Below are 15,177 nucleotides of genomic sequence, written 5' to 3'. Positions count from 1 at the left end.
TGAGAACTAATCAACACTTTTGCCCCCACACCATTTACTGGAAACCACTCAAGTTGCTTACCTACAGTAAATTTTCCTGTTGTGTGCATTTTTACTATGGTTTATGTCTCAATCCATATACCACAACAAAACAATAGAGACAAATAGTAAGCAATTTGTTTGCGCATTGGCTCCAACAACAGCAAACCACTGTCTGTCCTTGTCCTTCGCTGAGATGTTTTATTCAACAGCAGATGAAATCATTCTTCTTCACAGTTTCTCAAAGTTGGCTTTTTCATTTGTTTTGGATTGGATGCATCTGGGTTTCAGAGCATCCAGATAAGGCTATTTGCTTGGTTTTTGCAATATGATTGCTGATTGAGGTCGTAAATTTTTCTGTTTTGTATTCTACATGGGGCAGAGAAAGGAAAGTTTTGTGTGGTAGATTTATTTTGCAAAAAACTTATATTATAATATGTGTTAATATTAACAGTGTTTTCTCTTATCCAGAAGTCTGACTATCTCTCTTTGAAATAACAGTTTACACAAGGATTGGTGAAATGGCATTTTCAATTACTTTCAAGTGCAAGATCTGTGCATTGATGGCTTAAATAATACAGGGATCTTCTCAAATCATTTACCACCACCACCACCACCATACTGAAAAATGTTCTTAGTCAGATAGCTTCCATAATGGAAAGTCAAGAGGCAGTAGTTTAATTTTAATCCTGAAAAAAACACATTAAGTGTATATAAAGCCAAGGTCCATCCATGATCACCTGGAAAGAGTGATCATAGTACTAGAGTACTATACTGCAGACAACCAGTGCCAAGAAAATCTAGCATCGTTTGACCAAACAGACTCTTGTATAGTCATCCCAGATTTGCTTATTTTCCTTCCACTGGTTCACAGTGGCAAATGCATGATGATCATTGTTAGCCCATCTGTCTCTGCTTTAGAGGTGGTCCCAAATTATTAAACACAGTTGGAGAGCCTTTATGCGACTGGCACTGAGCTGCACACTGACATGAAGGGGGCGGTAATGGCATTCTCGCTGTAATAGGAACACAATTGCAAACATCATTCCTTATTCTGGGGCTCTCTCTGGTGTGGTGAGGTTTTACAAAGATAAAGGTCCAGTTGTCTTTGTTGCATGCACATCTACAGTGCAGATCCAAATCACTGATGGAGTGCATCCTCTCCACGGCTGCCACTTCCAGTCCACCGATGATGCTCGGCTGGTGCAGAGGTGTGCACAGGTCATAAATCAGAGAAGATGAGCTGTCTGACACGGGCCTGGGCCATCATTTGATCACTGTGTTAAGAAATGTCAACTGAGGCGAAACAAACACCTGGACTTCAGCAAACCACCTGTATTTCACTTAAGTCTCCTTGTTCTGAGTGTTGCTATGCTTATACTAGTTTTGATATAGACTATACTATTCAGTGTAGGTCAGACTTTGTCCTATATGTATTTTTTAAATATTAATGCTAGTGCTTTTTGATTTTGGACAACCCTGTCTTTCACTGGTTTGATAGACATCACACAATATTCTGTTCCAAATGTATTCAAACTGTATGAATGTGGATGAGTGATGACAGTTGTATTTTGATGTTACATAAATAATCTTACTTTTTAATGTGTTGTTTTACCAAGCTTGTTAGGTAGCAGTTATTTTTGTGCTGTATGTCTCTCTGCCTTATATGGCAGATGGGACTTGTTGTAGAAGGGAAACCGGGACAATGTGCAATATGAAACACAAATAGATATCCAAACAAAAGGGCGTCTTGAGGGTTGGACATGTGATAGTATTTCCATCTAAATGCAGATTTGGGCAGCGACAGTGGAGCACCTTTGAGTTTCCATTCATTACATTGGACGACAGACAGCAGTGTGTTTTTCACCAGGTTTTCTTTAAGATGTAATGGAGCCTATTCAAAAGAGGATCCACAATTGAATTCATTTGATTCAGTTGTGCAAATCACCACAGCCGCCAGGAAACCAAGATAAACATTTGTCCAAATAAAGTGGACAGAGTGTGAATGAGATTGTGGTTGTAAAGCTTGGTTGCCTTCATCTGTTTGACTGTTTTGCTATTGGCAACATAAGTAGCATAATGTTACCCAAATGGTGCTCGTTCAGGTGGAACCCAGGAAGAAACTGGCATGCACATTAAACATTATTGATGCATCACAGCTGAAGAATAAATAGGGTCGTTTTTGTGTATAGCTGTTTTGTGTGAGGAGATTTTAAACTGCACCTTTCTGTGTTTTCAGAAGAAGGCCAGATGAGTGCGAGAGGAGCAAACAAGAGTGTCCTTTAGGGGATGGATACTTTTCAATGCTTATGTGTGTGCGTGTGCGCTTGTGCGTTTATGTGTGTCTCTGAACGCATCAATGTTTTAGTGAGGGCCGTGAGTTTAGTGAGAGTCGATAATGATGTCTTTTCATTTATCATCCTACACAGTTTTATTTCCTGAGCAACCAATTCTGTAGTTTCCCATTTGCTATATGCAATGATACAATTTTTTCCTGACCCCTTCTTGTATCACTGGGCGTATTATTAAGTTGGCAACAACAAGGATGACTCATATTGTTATTTAACCAATTCTTGACACTTAAACCTACAGCCAAGCTAACGGTTTACAACTTTTACCATAGCTTGACTGAAGAAAGTCATATGTCATCTATTAATTTTAGAGTTGTCATTGCCATTAAAGTATCTTAGAAGCATCTGAGCATAGGGCAGACTTTTTATACAGCAGGTCCTAGCTAATCACATGTAACACAATCACAAATGAATAACGCCACATTCAGGTACACTTCAAAACCTTTTAAACTTTTTAATGTCAACATGAAGGACACGCTGTTATCTCCCCAGTCTCCTTTACTTATGTATTCCTCACCTAGCCTCTCACTGCCTCTTAAGCCTGTGATAGTCTGCCTGCATTTAGTTTTACAGGTCAGTACACTCCATGGACCTGAACCACTTTCAAGTGTAGAACGTGGGCCTTATTCAGAGCAAAAACCTGTTTGATGCTGCCACATGGACCGAGTTGAGCTAGTGAGGTGGACAGGGAAAGGGAGGGCTGGGAGAAAAGGAAAAAATTATGTGCGTTTATGTGTCTTTAGAGAGGAGAGATCTGATGGTAGGACTGATGTGCAGCTATCAGAAATAGTCTCCCCGGCTCCCATCTCAAACCACTGTAATGGTCTTATGTGAGTGAGCATTGACAGTTCACACCCATACTTTCATCTTACAAGAACATTAGGAATCCAGTAAGCAATGAATGGTGGCATTAAATTGCGCATGTGTAGGTGAGTGTATGCGGAGGGTTTAGTGTCCCATGAATAAAAAATGAGGGATGAGGTGTTTTCGCTGCAGAGTGCATTTTACCAAGCACTCATCTAACTCAACAGTGTGCAGACAAAGCCTGGAGTAATGAAAAAATAAAGCCATTCTGTAGTCTGTGGGATCATATTGTAAGCATTACTAATATACACGTTCATGCATAACACAAAGAGGTCAGATAGCACTATTTGCCAAGAAAGATGTTCAAAGTTTTAATGAAATAAATGTAGCTTTTTCTTTCTGGGGTTGACTAAACATCGTTTACACAGTTTGGAACTGACTGAGTATACTGCCCTGTTACCCCATAATTACCCTTGAATTATGGTTTTGTGCATGCAGTATATTCAAAACAATAGAAAAAAGATTGGCCAATCTAACAGAAACACAACATAAAAAGAGATAAATAATTGATCAATTTTAATATATTTGGATGTTTCTTAGGAAAATAGCAGATAATCTAAGAGTAGAACATCATCTCATTCTACAGTAAACAATCAGTCACAAGGTTTTAGAATATATACATTAAATAGTGAAAGAAATAGATACTTTCATGTAGAGCCAAATATACATGTTTCTCTTAACATATTGCTATACTTTTAATAAGCTCATCAAGCAGAAGAGCACAGGTGGATTAGGCTGCATTATTGATGACACAGCTGTGCAGTTAGCATATGCGGCACTCTGTTGGGAACATTTAATGACAATCAAAAATGGAGGAAACCAAGGCTGAAGGCTCACTAAAAAACATGGAGGAAAATAGCATGTTAGCACTGAGACATGTCCCCTAACCATAAAATATCTTCCTCTAGCGATCTATTTAATTACACTAGAAGCCTGCCGTAATGTGTGTCCAATCAAACCAAACTGACACTGTGAAGAATGTTGGAAGTGTTGCCTTGTTTTGAACTGACAGTAATAAGGAGAAAGCCTGTAGACTAGTTCTTGACTTGACTGTCTGCTCAGCCCACATAGGCAGCGTCTTGTTTCTAAAGTCTCTCACGCTTTGATACCCTGCACTGGTTTTTATTCTTTTCTATTTTCCTTATTCTTTAAAGCTTGACATTACATTTCCGCAGTTGCTTTATGCTGCCTTAAAAGCATTATCGTTCCACTGCTACTATTTTGGGACAGTCTCCGGAAATGCTTCTCTTCTCCCACTGTAATGATAAAAAACTGATAAATCTATGCAAAGATAATGTTAAGCTATCGTAAAAGCTGAGGAAGTTGGTTGTTTTGAAAGAAGATGGTAAAACAGTTTGGGGGAAAAAAGTTTGGTGCTGGTTAATAAAACAATAAATAAGGAATTACATAAGACCTGAAATTATGTGCTATTAAAAATTGGCATAATACTTTAGTGGTACTTTTTATCCTACATTTAGTGTAATGTGATGAATTTTGACAACCAAGGGCACACACTTAAAACATCAAAATTGGGACTAAATTGGGCCTAATTTTGGAATTAAACTTGGACTAGACCAGGACTAGACCAGAACTAGACCAGGACTAAAACAGGACAAAATCAGGTCTGTCATCAGGACTAAACTTACACCAGGACTCACAAAGGACAAGTGCGAACACACCCTTAGACTATCAAAGTCCACGCTGTATGTGTTTCCCTCTTGCAGGCTCATAACTGTGGGTCTTATATTTGTATCTGTGAAAGAGCTGCTTAAAGCTACCAAGAGCTGGTGGAGGTATTGATTTCACGTTGCATATCCAGGTTTGATGTATGGCTTATGAAAAGACTTCTGATATCTTTCCCTTCTGGATGTAACCCTGCCTCCCACTGTTGAGCCAGAGCAGTAATAGTCTGCCCGATCAATGACCAATAATCAGACCGCCGTCGTAAGCCTCTTTGCTCTTTTCCTCTCGCTCTATTACCGGGAAGATGAGATGAATAGAAATAACAAGAAGGAAAGCACCTGTCGCCGTAGATAAAACCAATCAAACAATCATTTTTATACAAGCAAGAACATGCTTAGAGAACTTTTTGTAGAATTTGTGGTCAAACCCGGATGAAGTGCTTAGGACGGTACTACTATACACTATCTCCAAAAGTGATATCCAAGCAGACAATCCACAATCCACTAACTTACATTTTTTACTGTACTGTACTAGTTTTGACAGCTTTTCAGGGGTTCAAGAAGTCTTTATTGGCAGCAGAACAATTATTGTTTAAATTGTCAAAAATCGTCTTAACGCCACACTACTAGCCTTGTTGTTTTGTCCTTTTTTATTTCTTCAGGACTCACTGGCGGGGACACTGTGGTGAATATGAGGAAGGTGACTCATAAGACCATCACAGAGGAGCTGTCCAAAACAGTGCTCCTGCCGTGCCTCTTCACCCTGCGTCAAGGGGCCAGCTCCTCCCCTGAGCCCCCCAGGATCAAGTGGACCAAAGTGTGGGGTCAGCGGGGCTCGGATGGCCTGCAGAAGGAGCAGTCTGTGCTGGTGGCCAAAGATAATGTGGTTAAGGTCCATGGCACTTAATATTTTGGTGGCTCCAGAGAATATGATCCTGTTTGTCCAATAAAAGACATAATATTAGTCACATTTTATTCAATTTTGAGATGTATTTCTGCCCTCAGGCGTTTGTGGACAGAACAGATTAAGCGTGTGAGGGTGAAGAGTGGGGAGAGACATTCAGCAAATATGGCACAGACGTTAGTTACTCTAGTGACTGATACTGATGAGTGTGGATTACTCAAATATAAAATAAATTATAAGTATACAAATAAATCAGTTGCTACAAATATTTTTATTGCCTACACCTTATTTAATGTATAATTAGTTGAATTATTCCAACATGTCTATTTTCTGTTCAGGTAAAGAAGGCTTTCCAGGGCCGTGTATCATTGCCCGGCTACAATGAGAACCGCTACAATGCCTCTCTGGCTCTGACCGGTCTGCGCTCCAGTGATTCAGGGCTGTACCGCTGTGAGGTTGTGGTGGGAATCAACGACGAGCAGGACACAGTGCCCCTCGAAGTCACAGGTAAATGCACTGCACTGATTTTGATCATCAAAAGTCAATTTCACATAATAAAGTTGTCGTTTTTCAGAAGGGTTGGGTTAATGTGGGTTACAGGATGATTTATTCTTATTTATTCACTAGAGGCACATTGTATAGATACTCTGCAGTGGATCATATAGATGCTTTGTTTTTCCAATTGTTCATATGTTTAACAGCAGCCATTTGTTTCACCCAATGGAAATCCAGTTTAAAATCAATGTGTAATAGATTTCTTTTTGAAGAGTTAAAAACAAAAATATTCAAGATGGGCCGTGATGATTGATTTATGATGAGATGAAGTGATTTTTTTTTCTTTACTTGTTTTACATTGTGTGCCAGTGATGGTGAGAGATCTTGAGAATTGTGAATTGATATTATTAAGTATGTTATATTGTCCTCTTTATATACTGAGTCGACCTACCGTATAAAGCATAAACCATTAATGTTTAAGCAGCCTCTGGTATGAACATCCCCTGCTTTTGTGCCTTATCATGTGTTAACACACCCACTTTGCACTAACCACAATAGGGGAGTCAAACAACCCAATTAACCTTGTTCAGCTGCCATGCAACTTTGTTTTTATCCACAAAAAGGCTGGTCTAAGCAAACAGACCCTTGCCTTGCGTGTGTACAGCTCCCTTATGGCTCTCATGCTATGCCACTATGAATAATAATCACCCTATTTTCCATGTCAGCCTTAAACAGCTATTACATACAGTCCAGTGGCTCTGCAAAATGTATGATGATGGGCAAAAGGTTAGGAGAACAAGCACACATTAAACATCATTGACCTGAGCTGCTCTGCTTGTGCATTGAACCGTTCATGAAACCAATAAGGTAGATAAGCAGCACTGTATGTTACTCTCATTTAAGGCAATATCTGAAACCGGGACACCATATTTGCCGTAAAATTATATGAGTATTTTAAGAGCAGATCGTCAACTTTTTTCCAGGTCAGTTGCTATTTTTAATAATAATGATCTCTTTTCATAATAGCCCCTGGGAATTGCCCTGTGCGGACACTCACTTTGGCTCACATCAAACCAGGGTTAATGCAGCTGGCATAGCTAATAGGAAAAGAATTAGACTTTTCAGCCTCATTCTTGTACACAGATACAGCACATTTTAGCTGCATCATCTCATATTCAGTAAGTATGTGAGTAACATGGGCACTAATATTAACACACATTGCCATTAGCTTTACTGCAATAATCGATGTACAGTATTGCATTTGATATGATTTGTCACAATTAAAGAAACAAATAAGTTTTACAACAATAATACTTATACTAATACATGCACACTTTTAAAGAAATATCCAAATATCAATCTTTTATCACTCCCCTACATAGTAAATAAGTTTGAAAGAACTATCCTAAGAATCCCATAAGAGCACTTTGTATTTTGTGAGCCAGACCCCTGCATCCTCCCTCTCTCGGTCAATCGATTTGTACGGCATGAAAACCGCTCCTTTAGAGGGAAACCAATTATTCCGGCAGTGAAGAGAAGCCATCTCCAGGGTCTGGTCTTAATTGGCAGGCTTGCTACATGGCAGACCAAAGCATGTCCACAGTGTATATTGTATTAATTAACAGGTATTGAAACTCCTTAGCTATATCAATACCACATTACTCACATTGCATTCACACTCTTCTGCAATACATAAGCTATTGTTTTCTTTGTATTGAACACTGGGTTGGTTTGTTTCTCCAATTAGAATACAAAGTTATTGATTGTATGTGTCATAGGAGAATGTGCAGAAGTATGGCTGCCAACTATTAACTGGTATAAGGGCAACGGACGGCTTTAAAGTTCTAATAGATACTGTGATCCCATTCATCGCAGCAATCACACTTTTTACTGGCAGGTTAATGCTGTGTTTTTGTAATATATTGTGCGGAGACTGTGGACAATATATTGGTTATTTAATATCTCAAAGTCACTGAAAGCAAATCCATAGAAGAAAGTCAATACAGCATAGCGCTGAATGATTGTCCTATTTTGCCCCTTCAATTAAAAAAAAAGCTACTGAAAAAGATCAACTTTAGGGGTTGCTAAATTTTTGATCTGCAGAAAAAAGTGCTTTACATCAATATGTCAAAAACACATCACATGTAACATTGTAATTCAGTTTGTATTATGTGGCTTATTTTATTTTTTTCTACTCTGAAGCACACAATTTTTGCTTTTAATCAAAATGTAGCAATTTGGTTTCTTCTCTAATAGCTTTAACGACACTCCTTTGGGGTGATTATTACCATAACATTGTGCACTAGTTAACAAGTGCAGCACATTAGTAGTAGGTGTGACTGAATTCCTTATTTCCCAAGAGTTGCTTCTACACAGTACCCCTGTGGATTTCAAATATGATTTTGGTGTAAAGCACACAATGACTGTAAAGTGGTGAGCACAGTGCATTACTGCTTCTGTCTGAGAGCCTCCAGTTTCTAGTGGGCTACAATGAGGACATCATGCCGTCATAAATGGTACCTTCCTACTCCTCTCTCTGGAGACTGGGCCAATATGTGAGGAGGCTTAGGGTAAAAATAGAGCAATGAGCTATTGGCTATACTCAAGCCTCCTGTGGTATAGCCTCAGCCCGGCTTCCCCATACTGTGAAAAACACCATGAACAAGGCCTATTTGTCTCTAGTGAGCATATTAGCCAGCAAGCTAGTGTCTCTATTTGCACTATACCCCTTGGAGGACAAAAATAAGCAAGTCCATATTGTTGTTATGAGGCTGAAGTGCTTGAATGTTTCACCCCTACACCACTGGGGACAGGGCAAGTCTGTTTGCATGTACTACTTTGCACCTTTCACTCAAAATGTGAACTTGCCACAAGTCTTTAGCAAGTACTTCTGTCCCTCCTGTGGTTCATGTCAAAGAGGAAAAAGAAGTAGGGTTAGCATCCCACAGGCTTCCATGTCATCTAGCAGCAGTTTTTAGAAAATGGCAGAGTTGGGTGTCAAAATATTAGAAACCTTAGAAACCTTAACTTGGAATATAAACTGGGCATGCTCAGGCAGAAGAACAGAGAAGAACTTAACATCTTAAGTGCATAACTATTTATTCATCATTACAGTGGCAGCAAGTGAACATTTCAAACTCATGTTGGCAGAAGCAGGAAAAATTGCAAGTTTGAAAAGAAAGTCAGAATTGTGAATGTTTTGCTAAATGTTTTGCTTTTGATTAACATAAAATGATAAAAAAAAATGGGAAAAGACATTTATTTACACATGTATTTTTTATTGCATTGGGAGTGCATGCACTTCATATATGCTCTTCTTTTGGTTTCTTACCCTCTAAAAATCTTAATTCTCAATATACTCCCATTGCTGCCTCGCTGTTGTGAAATGACAGAATGTAGCAGGATGTAGTATTGTTTGTCTTTTAAAGCAATAAAATAAACATTGGTGCTGTTTGTCATGCACTGTATCCAAGGGCAACATCTTTTTCTCTCTAATGATGAGCTAAGCGAGTGTCGAATGCAAATGAGACACACCACTGAGGCTTTTGAACCTGAATACTGTTGTTTCCTTCTGTGTAGATCAAACAATGTCACTATGATGATAATGTCTAGAGGGCATTGTGTTTCTGAGCTTGTATGGTACATAATAGTTCACAGTTACGTATCATGAATCTGATATAAAAATAATCATAAAATTGTTTCACCTTTTCCTGTGTAGGTGTGGTGTTTCACTACCGGGCACCTCATGACCGTTATGCCCTGACTTTTGATGATGCCAAGCGGGTGTGTGTGGAGAACTCCGCTGTTATTGCCTCTCCAGGTCAGCTGCAAGCTACATTTGCTGACGGCTATGACAATTGTGACGCCGGGTGGCTCTCAGACCAAACTGTGCGGTAAGAATACCACTATCAGCAGTGAAAGTGTTTGGCTTTACAATTGAAAATGTTTTTTGTAACCAGTTAGGATTAGGGAATTACTATGCCAGAAAAGCCTTAAGTTCATTTTAAGTAAGTGGTAAGAGTTATTATGCTTATTATGCTTAAAAGCCATCAATTAACCAAGCGTATATTTATCCATCTTAATTTTTTTAAATAAATATAAAACTAACTTTCAATTTAGAAAAGTGTAAGCACAGCCTGTTGTTGCCACCTATTGTGGTTTTATTATGTAAATAACTGACATTATACACGTTGTTTGAAGTAGTTGATCCTACCCCTATGCAATCATTTGGAATAATGCAGGGTAACAGATGGTACATGTTACACCTCAGTTTTCTTATATAGGCTCTGTAGTCTATGTGTGGGTCGTACAGTTCATTAATTGACCTCAGTTGTGTGGCTCCTGGCAACTGAATGGTTTGAACACACTGCATTATTTCCTAAGACGAAGTGGCTCTTTTTAACAGTCCATGTTCTGTTGTTTTCGGTCAGCTTTCTGAGAGTGTAATATACTCAATTCATTTGGATGAAAAAGTGTTGATATAATGAGCCATTTTTAAATGAAAAGCCAGACCACATAATTAAACCTAATTGCTTGTTTCAAAGCGTCAAAATGCGGTTAACTGTCAGGCTGCTATTCTGGCTTTAGTTTGCCACCTCCCATTAAGTCCCTCTTAACATCTGCAGCATTTCACTGTTGTCAAGCACATCAACATTTTAATTTTAAACCATTGTTGCTCCAGTTGAAAAGCAGATTTCCTTTTTTTTGCTTCTTCTTTTCTGTCTCAACCATCCCGTGGCACAGCTTCTTCCTGCTTTACGCTCTCCTTGTTCTCACTCGGGAGCTGCCTAATTGGTGCAGATCCAGGAGGCTTTGAGTGTACATCAGCCCATAGAAGTGTCCAATTAATAGTGTGGCAAAAATACAGACATCAGTCGATGCTTCGTCACTTGCTTGGATTTTTGAAGTTGTGTGTCACAGGCGTGTTTTCTTGTACACTTCATAAGCTGCTCCATGCCCATGTAATCTTTTAATCAGCTCTTTGCCTGTGCTCTGTGTGGTTGCAATCAATAATATTGTCGAATAATTGCTCAGTTGGAGACTTAATATAGATTGTGGTTTTCTGAGCCCTTACAAAGCCACTCAAGTCACTACTCACCTCTCCCTTGCACTCCCTCCCAGCCTCTCCTTCCCTATACTTTCTTTTCTTTCTCTAAACTACAAAGAATCTGACATTGCTCGCACAAATTCCAGAGAATTAGGAGCTTTTAGACACATTAAAAATAAAATAAAAAGTTGTTGGTTAATTATACTGTGAAGTCTATACGGAGGGCAAAGCAATTAAAGAAGCAAAACAAGATGCTCTATCTGGGTGATTGCTTTCTAATTGCTACCCCAAACTTATGAGAATTTTGTCAGGGCATGTGACTGTGAGCTTATTATAGTGTATGCTCTTCCATCTGTGAATATGCCAGCCTGCAGTGTGAAATATAGGCTTCTGTAAAGAGCATTTTCTATATGATATAATCTTTATTAGTAGTCTGCTAACGTCATTGTGCATTTAGCATGTATTGTTTTTACATTTGAAGAGTGTATTTGGATGAAAAAACACGTGACTGGTTCAGATTATGGTTTATAACTCCTCTTTTTGCTTTCTCGCAGGTACCCCATCCAGTCTCCTCGACCCGGTTGCTATGGCGATCGAGAGGACTCACCTGGAGTGCGAAACTATGGCAGTAGGTCCCCTGATGAGCTGTTTGATGTCTACTGCTTCGCTAAACAGCTGCGAGGTATGACTCTTGAGATTTCACAACTCAACATGAACCTCTGACAACAATATGCACAGCAGTCAAATTTGAAATGTCATCATCTCAGTTAGTGCCCAATGCAAAAAAGAAAAACTGTCCCGTTACTGCCCCAAGTGTTGACCATGGGCACCACTGGTGTCTTCACCTTCCAGGCCTTCTCCAGCTCTTCTTTGAGCCCTGGTATTTCTCTGTGTTCCTTTTTCCTGATGTTCCCATCACTTGGTACTGCAATGTCCATCACAATGACTTTGCTCTGTTGTTTATCCACCACCACAATGTCCGGTTGGTTCATTACCATTCTGTCAGTCTGTATCTGGAAGTCCCACAGGATCTTGGCTCGATCATTCTCCACTACCTTTGGAGGTGTTTCCCACCTTCATGTTGGTCACCTTCACGTTGGTGTCTCCAGTCCCTACTCTGTACATATGCTTCTGTACACTTGTTTATGCCGCTCCATGTATGCTTTCCCTGCAACATCTTACACCCTGCAGTTATGTGCTGGATTGTCACCTTGATATAGATAGAAGAGTGTATAGAAGATAGAAGAATGTGTGTGTGGGTGTGTGTGTGTGTGTGGGGGGGGGTGTATATATATATATATATATATATATATATATATATATATATATATATATATATATATATATATATATATATATATATATATATATATATATATATATATATATATATATATATATATATATATATATATATATATATATATATATATATATATATATATATATATATATATATATATATATAGAGAGAGAGAGAGAGAGAGAGAGAGAGAGTGAGTGAGTGAGTGTATATATAGATCTAGATCAAATCACTGCAACCAATGAGCAATAACAACTCAATAAAGATTTGAGCAAAAAATTTTGGATGTTTTTTTTTTTTTTTTTTTATTCTATTACTTTGGCTTTCCAAGTTTTGTTTTGGTCACCGCAAGTTCAGCCATATATTCAGCGGGTGAGACAACTTTGTCACTCTGAATCAATCACATCCAGGATTGAATTTAAAAATAGCGATGGTGTTATTTTTCAAAATCCAAACCAATTTATTTTGACAGCTATAGGTCTCAGTACCTCCAAAACTCTTCTGTTTCGTGTTGTACCATTCAACTCAATTAACCTCAGCCTTAGGTATTACAAACTGCTTTGCCTTATCCTGCAGCATTTTTTTTTATTCAACTAAATCTTATCTTATCATTACTATTGCATTTAGTTGTTATATTGTTTATCTTAACAGCTGTTGTGCTTTCGGATAATAAGCAAACAATACGTGTGTGGAAATCCTTCATATAAAATCATACTGTCTTTTTCACAGTGTTACAGAGAACAATTACCCATAGTCTGTGACCTGCTGCCAGATGGTGTTGTGCTTGCTGTTATGACTATGGTTTGGTGTATAGTCTTCCAGAAGATGGTGCCTAGATAGTCATTAATTAGCCATATGTCCCAGTAAACGCATGCTCCCATACTCCCCGCAGCATACATAGAGGCATAAACCAGTGTTGTAACTGCTTTTACTGGTGATTATTCTTGGTTAATATTAGCGTCACAGTGGGTTTGTATTATAATCTTTTGTGTTTTGGGCATTTGAAACCATAATCAGAATAGAATATATTTTATTGTTATTGACTCACAGTTTATCTGAGGGATGTTAAACCCCCTCTGTGAGACTTTCAAATCATATAGACACCTGTAGGTTTCATGCACACAAGTGTTTGTTACACTGCAATTAAGCAGCTGATTAAAGTAATCAGGAGATAATTACCCTCTAACAATAGAAAATGACTATGTGATTGATAACTGCTGTTTTGACTGGGAAAATAACCAAGAGCAGAAATGATAAAATGAGTGTTTATGGTGGTGTCTTGTATTGTATTACGACCAGTGTCTTAAGATCTTTACACAGTCTGAATGTTGTTCAAGTCAATTCATAATAATAATGTAATGCGCTTTACAGGCTTGTCAAAGCGCTACACTATAGTCATTATTCATTCATTTCCACACTTGGTGATGGTAAGCTACTGTTGTAGCCACAGCTGCCCTGGGGCAGACTGACGAAAGCGAAGCTGCCAATCTGTGCCATCGGCCCCTCCGACCACCACCTATCATTCGAGCACACACCACTTTCGTACTATGTGGGTGAAGTGTCTTGCCTAAGGACACAACGACACACTGTCGCCCCCAAATTCAAGTATTCTTTTGCATGCATTGACCAAAAACTTCTGAAATAAAATCCACAAAACAGGCTCACTGAATCATCTCATTCTTGTTGTCATAGTAACATATCCAAATGTTTAAAATACTTCTCTGCATCCTCTTTGTTTGTTCACTTTATTTGTGATACCAGCCTCCATACATTTTCATGTACTTTAACTTTCATCACATTTTATTGGTTCAGCTGTTCTCTTACTTCACACACCTGTTTTGAATTAACCTTTCTCTGTGTGGTTTATTTTGTTGTTGTTTTTTTCTGTTTATTACAACCCTCAAAAATATATTTATATTCAAGTGACATTTCTTTCATCTTAGAGTCTCTACATCTTCAACAAAGCCTACAAAAGAAATAAAGAGACTGCCAGGCACAACGGCTTTTAAATAAAAACACAACCACAATGACAGTCCAGACTTGGCACGGTTACAATATAATTTAAATTAAGTAATACTAGACTTTAAAACACCATTTAAATGTCTCTATAAAAATACAATGTTTAGTTATATAAAGGCTGATAAATGTTAAATTTGCACTTTAACATTTAAATGTCTTAATGTATTTGGGAATGTGATTATTAAAATAAAAGCAAAAAGAAAAGCGTATTCACATCTGACATGATGCAAAAATCAACTGGAGCAAAAAATAAATAAATTACTGTAGCCAATAAAGCCATTTCTTCTGTCCAACACTGGAGTCCATCTGAAATAAAGGATTTGTCCATAACATTTAAAGGTGCAATAAGTAACTTTTCTGTTGAAGGGTCTGCCACCTTCTTGTCTCTATAGAGAAGTTATTTCCCCAGGTGACCCCACCCCAATCGCTGTAAAAAGTAGAAAAACTATTTTAAGTTTGTCAGGCTATTTTTAACAAAAAAAATACAGAAAACA

The 15,177-nt window shown here is 38.3% G+C and overlaps 1 protein-coding gene across 1 annotated transcript in view; it reads left to right on the top strand.

Annotated features, from left to right (window-relative positions):
- ncanb (neurocan b) overlaps positions 1-15,177 on the top strand; it is a 97,174-nt gene that overhangs the window by 4,073 nt on the left and 77,924 nt on the right. Inside the window, exons 2-5 of the mRNA XM_055221353.1 lie at positions 5,578-5,807; positions 6,158-6,326; positions 10,033-10,207; positions 11,916-12,043. Coding sequence (XP_055077328.1) covers positions 5,578-5,807; positions 6,158-6,326; positions 10,033-10,207; positions 11,916-12,043 — 702 coding nt within the window. The remainder of the gene's footprint in view (positions 1-5,577; positions 5,808-6,157; positions 6,327-10,032; positions 10,208-11,915; positions 12,044-15,177) is intronic.

This window comes from Periophthalmus magnuspinnatus, chromosome 4 (genome assembly GCF_009829125.3).
Source record: "Periophthalmus magnuspinnatus isolate fPerMag1 chromosome 4, fPerMag1.2.pri, whole genome shotgun sequence".
NCBI lineage: Eukaryota > Metazoa > Chordata > Actinopteri > Gobiiformes > Gobiidae > Periophthalmus > Periophthalmus magnuspinnatus.
This window is presented reverse-complemented; position numbering and strand designations above follow the sequence as displayed.